Here is a 14,176-nt window from a genome sequence, read left to right on the forward strand (position 1 = left end):
GATTCAGTGCTTGCTATATTTTTCGTATAAGCGAATTGAGAGCCGATCCTTTATTCATGTTAAATAGAAATGGATTTCAATAAATTAAGAATTTATTAAGGGTACATGTGTCTATTGTACTCTCTTATTTTAGCTAAAGTGCAATATGTTTTTTTTCTTTTTTTTTCACAAATGAATCTATGTCATGTATTTCATTAAGACGATGGAGAATAGTTTTACTGGAACCGGTAATAAAAAGTTGCTGAATCCTTCTACAGACACGAGGCAGACTTAGGCCAGTCTGAATGCATGTTTTATGAGAGTGTCATGCACATTAAATAGTGTGCCACATAAGAAAAATTGCTGACTTTGTAGGGTCATTAAATGGAGTTTCATCAGATGATAGAGGAGTTTTATCTCCATGAAACTCCTATAGTTCGGTTACCTAGTTTATAGTCTTGGTAACTGTGTCATGAAACTATGCATTGAGACTGGCCTTAGGGCTCTCTCTATTACATGAAAATATTGGCGACGCAAGCTTGAATAGGCTTACTCGATCCTGCTTGTTTTTTTAACGCAGGAGACCTACGTTTCTTTATATTAAGGCCTTGTTTAGTTCACCCCAAAAATCTAAAAAATTTCAAGATTTTTCGTTATATCGAATCTTGCGCTACAAGTATGAAGCATTAAATATAGACGAAAACAAAAACTATCGTGAGACGAATCATTTGATCCTAGTTAGTCCATAATTAGATAATATTTATCACAAACAAATGAAAGTGCTACAGTAATAAATTCCAAAAAAAAATTTACATCTAAACAAGGCCTAAAGAGAAATCATAGTCCCTGCTGAAGCGACTAGATCTGGCTGTGCCCCGCCAGAACCCAGGTCTACGCCTCGTCAACAATGTTGCATATAGCAACTGCCGCTACGTGGAGTTGTGTCGTTGGAATGTCCTAGCATTTCGCTTTTTCCATAAATTCCAACCTGTCAGCAGTATGAGGCTATCAAAACCTGTCCTGCGTTCCTTGGGTATCTGCTTCCTCGAGATGAGCCCAATCGACACATGCAGCCCCTTGAACGGTGATAATGGCGTCGAGATTTCTGGACGGAGAGAGCAGTGGGTTTCGGTCTTTTGGATAGGGCTACGCGAATTATTTCCATTGTCTTCTGTATGGTCTAGGCGTATGTCAGGGATATGATCTATGATGACCACATGAAAAATTATTATTTGTATTTGTATTTCTTGTTAATATGTATATACCAGTTTGGAATTTCAATACTATGCTCTATTGTATAATCAAAGGATGAAAAAGGTTGGTATCACTTAGGAGTATATATGGAAACAACGGCGGAGCGTGGCCCAATAGCAAGAGGGGCCGAATTGCTCATTTCAGCATCAAACCATGATGACATACTCCATTATTGATACTCATTTTGACTAAGGCCTTGTTTGGATGTAGTCCGATTTGCATCAATCCACATGTGTTGATGTGGATTGGAGTGAAACTTGAACTAAATTACACCTCAATTCACTCCAATACATGTGGACTGAAGTGAATCCGACAACATCCAAACAAGGCCTAAAGAGGGGGGCCAAACTGTTTCACAAATCACAATTACACATCAACCCACCCTGTCCGCACCATTCTTCTTCTCTCCAAAACCAAACTGAAATAGACACTGTACGTATAATTGTTTCAGTTCAGACTAAGAAAAAACCATGAACGAACCTCGTTCTCCTCTCTCGACTCCACCGTACGTGTCCGGTGTCCATGCAGACACGCCGCGTCCCCGTCTGCGAAGATGGCCGGCGCCACCGTGTGCTCCATGTGCGGCGACGTTGGATTCTCCAACAAGCTCTTCTGCTGCGCCCGCTAGCTGCCGCCTCCGTCCGCGAGGCATGCAGATGCCAGCGTGTGTGTGCCTGGTCCCGTCCGTCAGAATGCCAGCAGGTGCAGCAAGGGTGCCGACAAGGTTACCCGGCTGCAAAAGCACGATGGCGACGAAGGACACTCTGTGCTAGCTAGCGAGCCGGGCAGCCTGCTAGCTAGGTACGGCTTGGGCGATTCTCAGCCCTAAACCCCCCAAACCACCGCGCTCAGCTGAGCACCCGCTTCTAGGCCGGCCAGCTGCTGCTCCGGCGGCCGCTGCTTCGTCGCGCTCTGCGACCGGGACGACTTGGCCTCCGATGACTGCGTGCTCGACATGTACCCGGGGCAGTTGGGCGGGGTGGCCGTAGTAGCTGTTGCCCCCGGCCGGCGCCGCCGCCTCCGACGCTCTTCTCCGATCCGGCGCGCACCAGTCGTAGTCCGGGAAGTGGCGCGACGTCGGCACCGCGATGCGCGGGGGAGCTGGTGCCTGGTGGTGATGCTGGCACGGCGGTAGCAGCGGCGACGACACCGGCTGCGCCTGCGCGTACCAGCACTCGTCTTCAGTGCGCAGGGACGCGAACAGAACGGCCGGGGAGATGTTGTCGAGGAAGGCACACGAACCGAGCTGAACAAGGGGAAATGGTAGTTTCGACTTTTCCCATGCCCTGAGGAGTGAGAAGAGGCCTTTAGAAATAGAAAATGGAAAAAAAAAAAGATCTTCATAACCTCTCAAATCGAAAGAATTGGTGTGTGGACAGGGTCAAATATCAAAAGGTTTGTCAATACTTGCGAATTAAAGGTTAAATATTAAAATATCTCGTATCCCCAAATCCCAAACACAGGTTTGGTTATATCCTAATCCTATATTTTCTCTGTTCCAGAATATAGCATTAGATTTGTCAAATGATGTTAGATTTGATCAACTTTACATAAGAAAACATCAAGTACAAGCTCGTTTAAAATTAAAATAGCTAAAATTTGGACAGACTTAAAAGTAGTTATATTTGAAACGGAGGTAATGGCATTCTCAATGCAGAAACTATTATTGTTTTTATAGACATTAATTGTAGTGCCAGCTAAGCATTTTGCTGATGTGGCAAGTTAGTTATTGAAGAGAGAGCAAAAATTATAGAAACTGGGTCTAAGTTAGAAACCATGTCTACACGAAATCCAAGACATGAACTAATATTATTGGCTGAGAATAGAGAGAATAAATATGATTGGATAAAAAAATATTCTATAGAAACTATCCAATGGAACTATAGTTTATATATATAATGTCTATAAAAATTAATAGATATAGAAACTATATACAGTTTCTAACATTGGAAGTGTCCTCATACTTCACATTCCTATCTCACCCTTCGCTTCCCGCGAACCAAATGGCTACTGATTGTTTTATCTGTCATTTTAACCAGGGTTGATGCTAGTGTTTGGAACAGAGTCGGCTTTTTGTTTTTTCCCCTCTTAAAATTGAAAGGGGGCTTTTTGTTATGCCAATTGCCAGTGTTGCAACGGCGAAGCATGAATTTAACGAGTGTTGTATTGTTAGTTGCGGCATAATATTTGATGTTATGCCGTTTTTCTTTTATATTAAGTAGGCCATGTACACACTAGCTATGTTTAGGCCAGACTAAAGTAATTTTGGAGGTTTTTGCGGCTTGTTGAGTTGTACAGAAAAGTTTTGTTTTTGGTGAAAGGAAAACTTAGTGAAAGCAAATCACCATACCTCCCTAATTGTTTGCCATCTCAATGCCCGTCTAGCTTCTTTTGTAGAAATCCAGTATCACAAATCGGTGTGTGCACAAGGCCTAGCACTTTCTTCTGACACTGCAAGCCAGCAAAGGAGTGCAGTGTGCAGAACCACTAAAAAAAATGAACCTCGTGCCAACGATTGCTACTACTCTATTGCTAGGAGTAGACCGACAAACTCTAATTTCATCAGCTATTGTAGTTGTAGAGTAAGCTATTTCTTCCTGATATTCTATGACACATGCTGCACAATTCATGTTTCATGAATATATATCTACAAAAAAAAGGGTTACACCTGCAGAGTTGCTGCAGCTAATTGTACAATTTACATAACCCCTGAAGGGCCAAGCAGCTTTCCAAGGTCTATGGGGCTGCTATCGTGAGTTGTCCTGAAAGGAAAGGAAGGCAGGAAGTTATCAGTGTTAACACGATAATACAAGAATGGCAAAGATTCGGACTTTAATGCTTGATATGTTTTACCTTTGATGAAGCAGCTGGTGTGGAGGTACTGTCAGAATTCCTTGCCTCTGACTTTTCGTTTGAGTAACTGGCAAGGGGTCAACAGATTACACGTTGAGGTTCGAAGCCATGATAGTTAGGTGATATTAGAAAAAGATGATGATACTCACGTCGACAATATTGTGACCCAGACAAGTTCCACACAGTCGACCCATAGAAGTCTTTGCTCAACAGGAACCACACCATATGTAACTAAGTGCGCAAAAGGCCACAACTTCCATCCAGCCTGCAGCAATCCAAACAATGATTCAACTTTGTCAGAACAGGAAATATGACATAAAATAGCTAGTAGTGGTATCACAAATATTTGCAACAACATCATCAAGAGACAGGTATGCTATTGTTACGCCCTGCTGTGTATTCAGTTGAAAACCTCCATAATAATGATGTGAGGGAGGGTAGTACAAGCACAGGCATAGAACAATGGAGGGTTACTAAATGGAGTGCTATCAGTACACATGGTTCCGCTATTGTTCACCATATTATCTATTTAAGTTCAGTTATAGCTTATGAGTTATTCTGCTACATGTTATGACAGTAAAAGTCACATTCATTGCCTAGAGCCAGGAGCAGATATAGTATGCGCGTACCACTATCAATGGAGCAGACTCTTAAAGGCCCGACAATTAAACCCAAGGATATGGATAGTCTCAAATGAACAATTCATGTAATTAAGACTCAAGTTGCCAATATGTGTAACAGTATGCCCATGGGTTGTTCATAATGACAGTGAAAATAAGCAGCACAACTCTTATGTTTAATGCCTGCCCAATTCTCACCCTGCGAACTGATTAAACTTATTCAGGGAAGATGAATCCTTACGGTAAGCATGGGCCAGAATGTGGACTTGAGCTCGCCGTAGATAGTGGTAGGTGATTCCAACCGAAGGAAACCCAAGACCACGAAGTAGATACTGTTCCAGATTGCAGACCAGATGGTCTGATCGAATGCAACCTTTGCAGGGACAACCCACCAGTCCTTGAATGGGAACAGTGCCTGTCAACATAACAAAATTATGTAATCCATCAGGTCTGCCTTAGACGGCATGTTAGCTCTCTAAATTTGAAAAATCAAAATGATTCATATATGACCTCTATCTGATGGGACTTGCCCCTTCTATTAAGTTGTAGCATCAACTTAAGAGCTCTATCTGATGCCTGCTATGTGCCGGTTAGTTTACCCCCAAAACTCAAAATGATTCATATAGATATGCCGATTAGTTGACCTCTATCTGATGTGACTTCCCCCTTTTATTAAGTTGTAGCATCAACTTAAGAGCTCTATCTGATGCCTGCTATGTGCTGGTTAGTTTACCCCCAAAACTAAAAGTCAGATTAATGGGAAAAGTTGGGCAAATCACATACTTCAACACCTTAAAACCCGTTTTATTTGTTTTGTCAATTCATCAGCTTAAGAATTTTGTTAACTCGACACAGACAACTTTTACTAGAGTATACTAAGTAGGTCATGTAAATGGTTACCTCACAGATATGGTAGTAGTAATGTGAAAGTGACCCATGAAGCGTGAACCCAACAAGGCCAGACCGGAACATCCGAGCACGGTCGAAATCAAAGATTGGCTTGCCTTCGTAGCACTGCAAGCATAAGCAGCAGCAGCAAAAACAACGGCAGAGTCAGTAATCACACTGATGCTACAACAGGACATGACATACGTCTTATGAGTAGCGGCAGAGTGGCTGTGGAAATTGAAGTGTGAAGGCACCTGTGCAATCCAGTCACCAAGGGAGTAGACGACGCCACTGATCATCATCTTGGCTAGAACCGGGTTGGCTTTGAGGGCCTCCTCGTATGCGGACCAGTTGTGCTCCGGCATATATCGCAGGATCTCGAAGATCGTCCATCCCTGTACCAGCAAATGAAATCAATATACGCCCGCCGGTACATGGCTCTGAATCCAGTCAGGAATTAATTAAAATCTAGTAGTACGTACAAGGGAATGAAGAAACCGAGGAGAGGAGACTCACATGCCAGTAGTCCTGGTCGACGGTGAGCAGCTTGGTGAGCGCGTAGGTGCTGGCCCCGAGCACGATGGCCGTGTTGATGCCCCGGTCCAGCATCTTGTTGCCGTCGCCACCGCCGGAGGCCCCGGACCCGGAGCCCGACCCGCCGCCGGTGAATCCCCCGCCGACGTCGCCCTGGAAGGCGAGCCCTCCGATGTCGAGCTGGCTTCCCCCCAGCGGGGGCTCGTCCCGCTGCTCCTCCAGCCTCCCGGTCCCGGGCACCGCCGCCTCCCCCTCGGCCCCCGGGCCAGGCAGCACGTCCGCCTCGTCCCCCGCCGCGGCGACCCGCAGGGCGCGGGCGCGCCGGAGCCGCCTGGCCGGCCTCGAAGGGAGCCGGAGGAGAGACGGCGCGGCGGAGGAGGGGAGGGGGAGCAGCAGCCGCCTGGATGCGGGGGATGATGGGGAGGCCACGGTCGCCACGGACGCCGACGCCGCCGCCATCGCCCGCTCGCGCGCTGACGCGCGTTCCAACTCTCTTCCCTCACGGGCGCGCGCGCGCGCGCCGCTTTTATCCGCGGCGGCGGCGGCTGCCTGTGGATCTGGAGAGGGCGGGGCCTACTGTTGCTGGGCCTGTGGACGTGAGCCGCGGTTGCTCGCTCGCCTGAGACTGAGGGATCGGTGGCCGTCTTGCGGAGGAGAGGAGGGTGAGATATGGTGGGAGGGGAGGGGAGGGTGGAATTTGGGGCAGAGATGTGAGCCACTTGTCTCAGCCGGTTGTGGGCCAGCAGGGAAGATTCCAGTGAGCCAGCGTGGTATGATATTTTTTTTTTCTTGTATAGTTGTATAAAATTCATTTCAGTTACTTTTCTCAGCTGACATTTTTGGCCTTGTTTAGTTTTCAAAAAAAATTTGGTTCGAGACACTGTAGCACTTTTATTTGTTTGTGGCAAATATTTTCTAATTATAAACTAACTATGTTCAAAAGATTCATCTCGTGATTTACAGACAAACTGTATAATTAGTTTTTGTTTTTTACTATATTTATTAGGCATGTATATTCTTCCTATATTCTGGTTACAATTTATTTTTAGAAGATTGACAAAATTATCAGCTAGACACGACACATATGGCCCTATTCGTAGCACTTCTTCGGCGAAAGATTTATATATTTTCTCTCATAACAAATCAGCGTCAACATAAATTCTAGCGTCCAAGAGTAGTTACTTCTATCTTCAATAAATAACATTGTATGACTATGTGTATGATAGTGTGTAGGACTCCGATAATATTATTTAAATAATGTCTATATGACTATGTATGATTGTGTGTATAACTGTTTATTGTCTATGTCAAATTATGTAACTATAATAATGCCTCAAATTGTACTTAAAATTTTATAGAAAAAAATATTTTTATATGCATATTTACTTCAATAGTGCAAACAGTTTAAACCATCTAAACGGTGACTGAACTGGGGGTGGTTAGCCATTTAGGCTTTAATGTTTAGCATCTAGGATAACACTGTTTTAATAAGGATCAAAGTATGCATTATCACATAATAAACAAATTATTCTTTGAGGTCTCATTTTGTACGGCTGGCTTTATTTCACCAGTAAAGTCATTTTTTAAACCGTTTAGCAAAACAACTCTACATGTAAAGTTTCTTAAAACATGAACCCCATACAAGGCAAGATGAAGCTACTACTTTTTATTCTACCCTCCACATATCCTTTATGAAAGTATAATTTAAGGGGCTCTTTAGGTGAAACCTTTTGGTTTTACCTTGTTTGCCATAAAACGACTCCAAACGGCTTCAGGAGCTGATGGAAAAGTCATGCCAAATGGGTCTGAAATTGTATTTTTTTTTTCTTATTGGATGACAAGTTAACTAACCCCTTACTTGGCCCATCGTAACATAGCCCCCCTCTACCTACATGCCGTAGATAGAAAGACCTTATGTGAATTGGATTTCTTCTGATGGAACCTGTTCAGGTTTAACTCATCGACTTGGCATGAGTATTTGTATTTTATTGGATTTTAATAGCGATATGCTTTCTATGGTAGACGACGTTCTTGTCGACAGTGAGACGTCTATGATAAATTTGTAAATCTTGATGTTCTCATAAGGATAAGTTTGCGTGCATGTTGTGGACATTAACGTTGTAATGTGTATAATTTTATAAAAAAAGGAACCACTTGTTCTCCAATGCATTTCGTACATGGTTTTCTCCCTCGGGAGTTCAGACTAGTGCATTATCTATTTCTTTCATCATCCAAGACCATCCCTTCCGATTAATGTTCTGGCCTGTCTCAGTTGTTATTCTTTGGTTTTGTTTAGTTCTAAATTTTTTTGAGAAATCGATATTGTAGCACTTTCGTTTGTATTTGATAAATATTGTCCAATCATGGACTAATTAGGCTCAAAAGATTTATCTCGTCAATTCTGACTAAACTGTGCAATTAGTTTTTATTTTTATTTATATTTAATACTTTATGCATGCGTCTAAAAATTCGATATGACGGAGATTCTGAAAAATTTTGCAAATTTTTTTAACCAAACAAGGCCTTTCTCGAAACCACGGGCACCAGAGCTAGAGTGAAGAGGTGGCGCGGCGAGTTCAGATGCGGAGGACAAGAGGATACCGGGACGCCACCCTTGCGTGTCAAACAGATACTACTACAAACAAAGACAAGCCGCCGAACTGTGTACTGTACGTCCTGAAGGCGCGATCGACCGGAACCCCCCCGGCCGGTTGGACTCTCCGGAGGCGCGCCTCCTCCACACGGCTGAGACTTCGCCGGCGGCGGCACCCGTTCCGTGAACCATTCCGTGATCGACTTGACACTTGGCTGCCCGTGATCCACACGTCCTGTGTGCTGTGTGCCGGGCCGATTCGCGACTTGTGGACGAGAAATCACTGCGTACTCCTACGCGGTATATACGTCTACGTCCTGCCGGCATTGGCGAACAGGCGTAGGACTACTTGTCTTCTCGTTCAGACCACCGACCCCGACGGGGTTTTGTTCTTCGTTTCCTACGGCCTTGCTTAGAAAATTTTGTAAAATTTTTCACATTTTCCGTCACATCGAATCTTTAGACGTATATATAGAGTATTAAATATAGACGAAAATAAAAACCAATTGCACAGTTTGGTCGAAATTGACGAGACGAATCTTTTGAGCCTAGTTAGTGCATGATTGGACAATATTCGTCAAATACAAACGAAAATGCTACGGTGCCTGTTTTGCAAAATTTTTTGGAACTAAACGAGGCCACGTGCGGCTGTTGCTTTCGTGGAGGTGTTTCTTCTCTTCCTGCTGGGAGAAATACATGTGGGTGTCCAGCTCGCCACCTCGACGCCACAACAGCGTGAGGAAAATCACTTGGTTCTGATTTGACCCGATATATCTGCCAGTCAAATAGAGTTCGGAGTAAAAGACAGCCACGTCAAAATTCAAAAGCCACAACCACAACCACAACCAGACGCTAGGCTACAACTGAAGAGATCTGCTTAGGCCGTGTTTAGCTGATGAAGTCAAAAATTTTGCGACACTGTAGCACTTTCGTTTGTTTGTAGTAATTATTGTCCAATTATGGACTAGCTAGGCTCAAAAAATTCATCTCGTAAAATTTAACCAAACTGTGCAATTAGTTTTTATTTTCGTTTATATTTAATACTTCATGCATGCGTCTAAAAATTCGATATGACGAGAAATCTTGAAAAATTTTGAGTTTTTAGGTGGAACTATGGAAGTAAACACAGCCTTAGCAATAAGAGAGAGAGAGAGAGAGTATATAAGCAGGCTCTAGAATCCAGACTTGGCGGGCTCCACTGTTGTGGTTTTGCTCGGCTCCAAGGAGAAAAGAAGGCCCAGTTTGTCAACATGAAAACTGGAGCCTGTTAGACCTTTCGGTCCTCCCATCTCCAACTCCAAATGAGGTCTTCTATGTAGCCTTTGGCCCACTATCTGATGAATTAAGGCAAAATACAGCTTATTTGTGTGGCACGGGAAGAAAGAGGAAATCCTCTTTGGTTTTCTTTTGGAATACTTTTCTCTATTTAATTCCCGATGTGGTTTTTGTGACCAGTCTACCCTTTTCATTTATTTCAAAAAAATTTCTCAATAGTTGCATCAACAACTCTTGTATCCAACTCAATGTTTTGGGGATATAACATTTTTTAATGTTCTAAGGAGAATGTTCTATCTTAAATAGAAAATGTGGTACCTTCGTCACGAAACAATGTTCTTACTTGATTAACTATTTCAACTCGATTAAAAAAAATATTCCTATTTCATGAGGAAAATTCCTCAGTTTCATAAGGACATTGTTCCATATTTAAATGCTTGCTCCAACTTTATGTGAAAAAATGTTCTACGTTAATAAGAATAATCTTCTAGCTTCAAAAGAAAAGAAAAATCTTGTTTCATGAGAAAAAGATTATATTTTAAATAAAGAAAGCTCTAGCTTTATAAGAGAAAACATCCTAGGTTAATGAAAAAATATTGTAGCTTAAAATACTTTTTATGAAATTGAGAGCCATGTTTTGCAGATTTCTTACTCAACCTTTGTAAATGTCGAATGTATTTGAAATGGAAAACAACAAATACTAGTAGTACGGAAAAACACACAGGACCTGATTGGTTGGCTTCCAATTCTTGCCCAACCAAAACCATGGCATACCAAAGGTTGTATTCATCGAATCGATTGTTTCATTACCAAAGAATTGACACACTAATGTTTGTAGTGAAAGTTTTGACAAGTTTCTAGAAAGTTCTGAAACCGCATAAAAGAGAAAATTGGCAATCCTTAACTTTGGCAGTCAAGCAAATGCACATATATGTCTTTTGCTCTAGCTTTAATTTGGCAGCTTTAACTTTGGCAAGCCTAAGTTTTAGCTTGGGCCTTGTTTAGTTCTGAAAAATTTTGGGAAATGGACACCGTAGCACTTTCGTTTGTATTTGACAAATATTATCCAATCATGGTCTAACTAGATTCAAAAGATTCGTCTCGTCAATTCCGAGTAAACTGTGCAATTAGTTTTTATTTTCGTCTATATTTAATACTCCATGCATGCGTCTAAAGATTCGATGTGACGGAGAATGTGAAAAATTTTGCAAAATTTTCAGAGAAGTAAACAAGGCCTTGCTATAATTTTGGTTCCCGTTCCGTCCGCAACCGTATACCGTATTTTCCCACTCGTTTTCGTTTTTTACGGGATAAACGGAAACGGGACCGAAAACGGGATGGATTAAAGCGGGAGCGGGATCGAAAACGGTAGATCGTTTGTCCGTCCGTATTTGCGGAATCCCGTTTTTTACCGGGATATCTCGTTTTCTATCCCGTTTTTCATAAAAACGGGAAAGTAGCCCAACATAGTCCCTAAGCCCAATATGGTCCAAAATGTCTCTTGTCTTATGTGATGTATGGATAATTCATATTTGTGTGAATTGTAATCTATGAACTATGGATATGTTCTTATGCGATGTATGGATAATTTATATTTGTGTGAATTATGATCTATGAACTATGGATATATGGTATTGTATTAATATGGTCACTAGTCACTGGTCAGTGCATATTTGATATTTGGTATTACATTTTGGTCTCTGTATTTGCGCTATCATATGCGGCTTATATGTTCCGGTTTGAATTTTCGCTTACCGCTCGTTTCCGTCTATTTTCGATCGTATTTACCCGTTTTCGTATTACCGTTTATCCCGCTACCGTTTTCGCTCCCGGTTGTCCGGCTTCCACTTCCGTTTTCGTCTAAAAATATGAAAATGAAAACGATAGAGCGATTTTCCGTTCGTTTCCGTCCTTTACAACCTTATCGATGCCAAGCCAGGGCAAACTGTCGGACGGGAGAGCCTGTCCTAACCTTTGGTATCGTGGCCATTTATTAAATGTGCCTGGACGCAAGGTCTAGGCTTGAGGCAAATTAATCGGGCTTTTTCAGGCGGGCGAAAAGCTTACTAGGACCAGATACAAGGCACTTCAAAACTATGACCCTCTGCCGTGTGCAATACTGTATGCCGGTATACCAATGGCAAATGATTTGCCGGTCGTCGCTTGTGGTCTTTTTGGAGACGACGTCCCCCGCTACCCGTTCACGTACGGTTCAGTGGTTCACCTTCACCTTGTCTTTAACCAAACATAGTCACATGATGCGACCTGGCAGCAGCAGCATTTGTTGCATCTATACAGTACTACCGAAATGTACTACCCTTTGTGTCTAGTTGTCCCTCTGAAACCTTACAACCTACACTACATACTCACCTCCGTTCCACAAATAAAAGTACATCTAACTCTTAGACATGCAGATTAAGGAAGTTAGCAAATTACACTGATGCCCCTATAAAGATATCTGACAACTCACGGGAATGACAACTAGAATTTCCATCTTCTCCTAACCATATGGGCTTCTTCTAGTGTTTTAGCCTTCAAAATTTAGTATAAATTTTTCCTACTAAATATCTCCTAGTGAGAATTCTCTGGTGCTATGAGTAGTAATAGTGTTTTACTACTAATTTAAAACAAAAAAAACTCTACCATTTTAGTAGCGAGTGTTTCAGAAAACACAATTTAAAAATAGCCAAACTAATGGCAAAACAGAGGAGCGTCAGGTAATAAAGAAATATTTACTAGAACCAGCCGCCCACCGCGAAGAACACAAACCCACACGAACTAACGATGTGCTCTGTTATGTTGGCAACATAGTAGCCTATAGGTCCTGTATTGATATATACTATAGGAAAAATTTTGAATCCTAAATATATTTTTATTTATGGAACGAAAGAAGTACACAAATGTGCGGGGACCACGGTCATCACATATCAAGATATCCATCTGGGTCACGAGACATGTAGCCTCCGAAACCTAAAGTTGGAGGCTATGGCCTTGTTTAGTTTGCAAAAATTTTAGTTTTTGGCTACTGTAGCACTTTCGTTTTTATTTGACAAATATTGTTCAATCATGGAGTAACTAGGCTCAAAAGATTAATCTCACAAATTACAGGTAAACTGTGCAATTAGTTTTTATTTTCGTCTATATTTAATGCTTCACGCATGCGATCAAAGATTCGATGTGACGGAGAATCTTGAAAATTCTTGCGAACTATTACACACTAGTCAGAGATACGCGTCAGGTGCACACACAATGCAAATTAAGTAATGTCTGTATGCAGCAACTCCTAAGAGCAAGTATAATAGCAGGCTGTAAGCCGGCTAAATGTTAAGATGGAAGAGAGAGAATAGAAGTAGGTTATAAACTTACAGTCGACTCAGGTACAATAACCAATGAAGTTTGTGAGAGAAATAAGCAGGTCTTAGCCAGCAGCTGAGATTAACTTTGCTCTAACAGAAAAAGGGGGGCAATTATGCAGCATCTTGCTAGCGCCCTGTGCCAAGAATTGCACATTTGCACCCATCTGGTAACCACCGATCGTCGACTTCCAGCCTTGCGGACTAAGCCAAGTGGTAGGTTTCCATCAGTTGGACGATCGAGTGGACAACGGTGTACTAATACAACGGATGAAAATTAGGTGGACGATGGGTTCATTGTATCTCGCGTGCGACCCCCTGGCTGATGGACGCCGTGTGGCACTGGTTCTAATCAAACGGCCACGGCAAGAGATGCACGTCATGGCTCCCCTCGGCTCAGGCGGGATTTATTGGGTGGAGACGGCGGCCTGTCCATGCGGTGCAGCCTCACGTCGTCCATCCATTTCTTTTCCGATGCAAGCAACTGCAGTTTAAGTCGCTGTCAGATCTTTATAATCCTCGGCTGGGACTGGGAGTGGGACGTGACATCTTAGGCCTTGTTTTAAAATTTTTTTATAAAATTGATACTATAGCACTTTTATTTGTATCAAATAAATATTATCTAATTATAGGGTTTAAAAATTTCGTCTCACAAATTACATATAAACTATATAATTAGTTATTTTTTTTTATCTATATTTAATGCTCTGAATATATGTTGTAAGATTTGATGTGATGGAAAATCTTAAAAAATTGCAAATTTTCTGCGGGAACTAAGGCCTTATTTAGTTCCCAAAAAATTTTGCAAAAAATTTAGAGAACTAAGA

At 42.2% G+C, this 14,176-nt stretch overlaps 1 protein-coding gene across 1 annotated transcript; it reads right to left on the reverse strand.

Moving 5' to 3' along the window:
* On the reverse strand, window positions 3,592–6,756 carry LOC8064554. The gene is made up of 7 exons (XM_002466831.2): window positions 6,111–6,756; window positions 5,849–5,989; window positions 5,607–5,720; window positions 4,948–5,121; window positions 4,236–4,351; window positions 4,087–4,153; window positions 3,592–3,995 (listed from the first exon to the last, which is right to left on the reverse strand). Exons 1-7 carry the CDS (start codon window positions 6,585–6,587, stop codon window positions 3,981–3,983), a joined length of 1,104 nt encoding a protein of 367 aa, XP_002466876.1. The 5' UTR covers window positions 6,588–6,756; the 3' UTR covers window positions 3,592–3,980.

The sequence above is a fragment of the Sorghum bicolor genome, chromosome 1 (genome assembly GCF_000003195.3).
Source record: "Sorghum bicolor cultivar BTx623 chromosome 1, Sorghum_bicolor_NCBIv3, whole genome shotgun sequence".
Taxonomy (NCBI): domain Eukaryota; kingdom Viridiplantae; phylum Streptophyta; class Magnoliopsida; order Poales; family Poaceae; genus Sorghum; species Sorghum bicolor.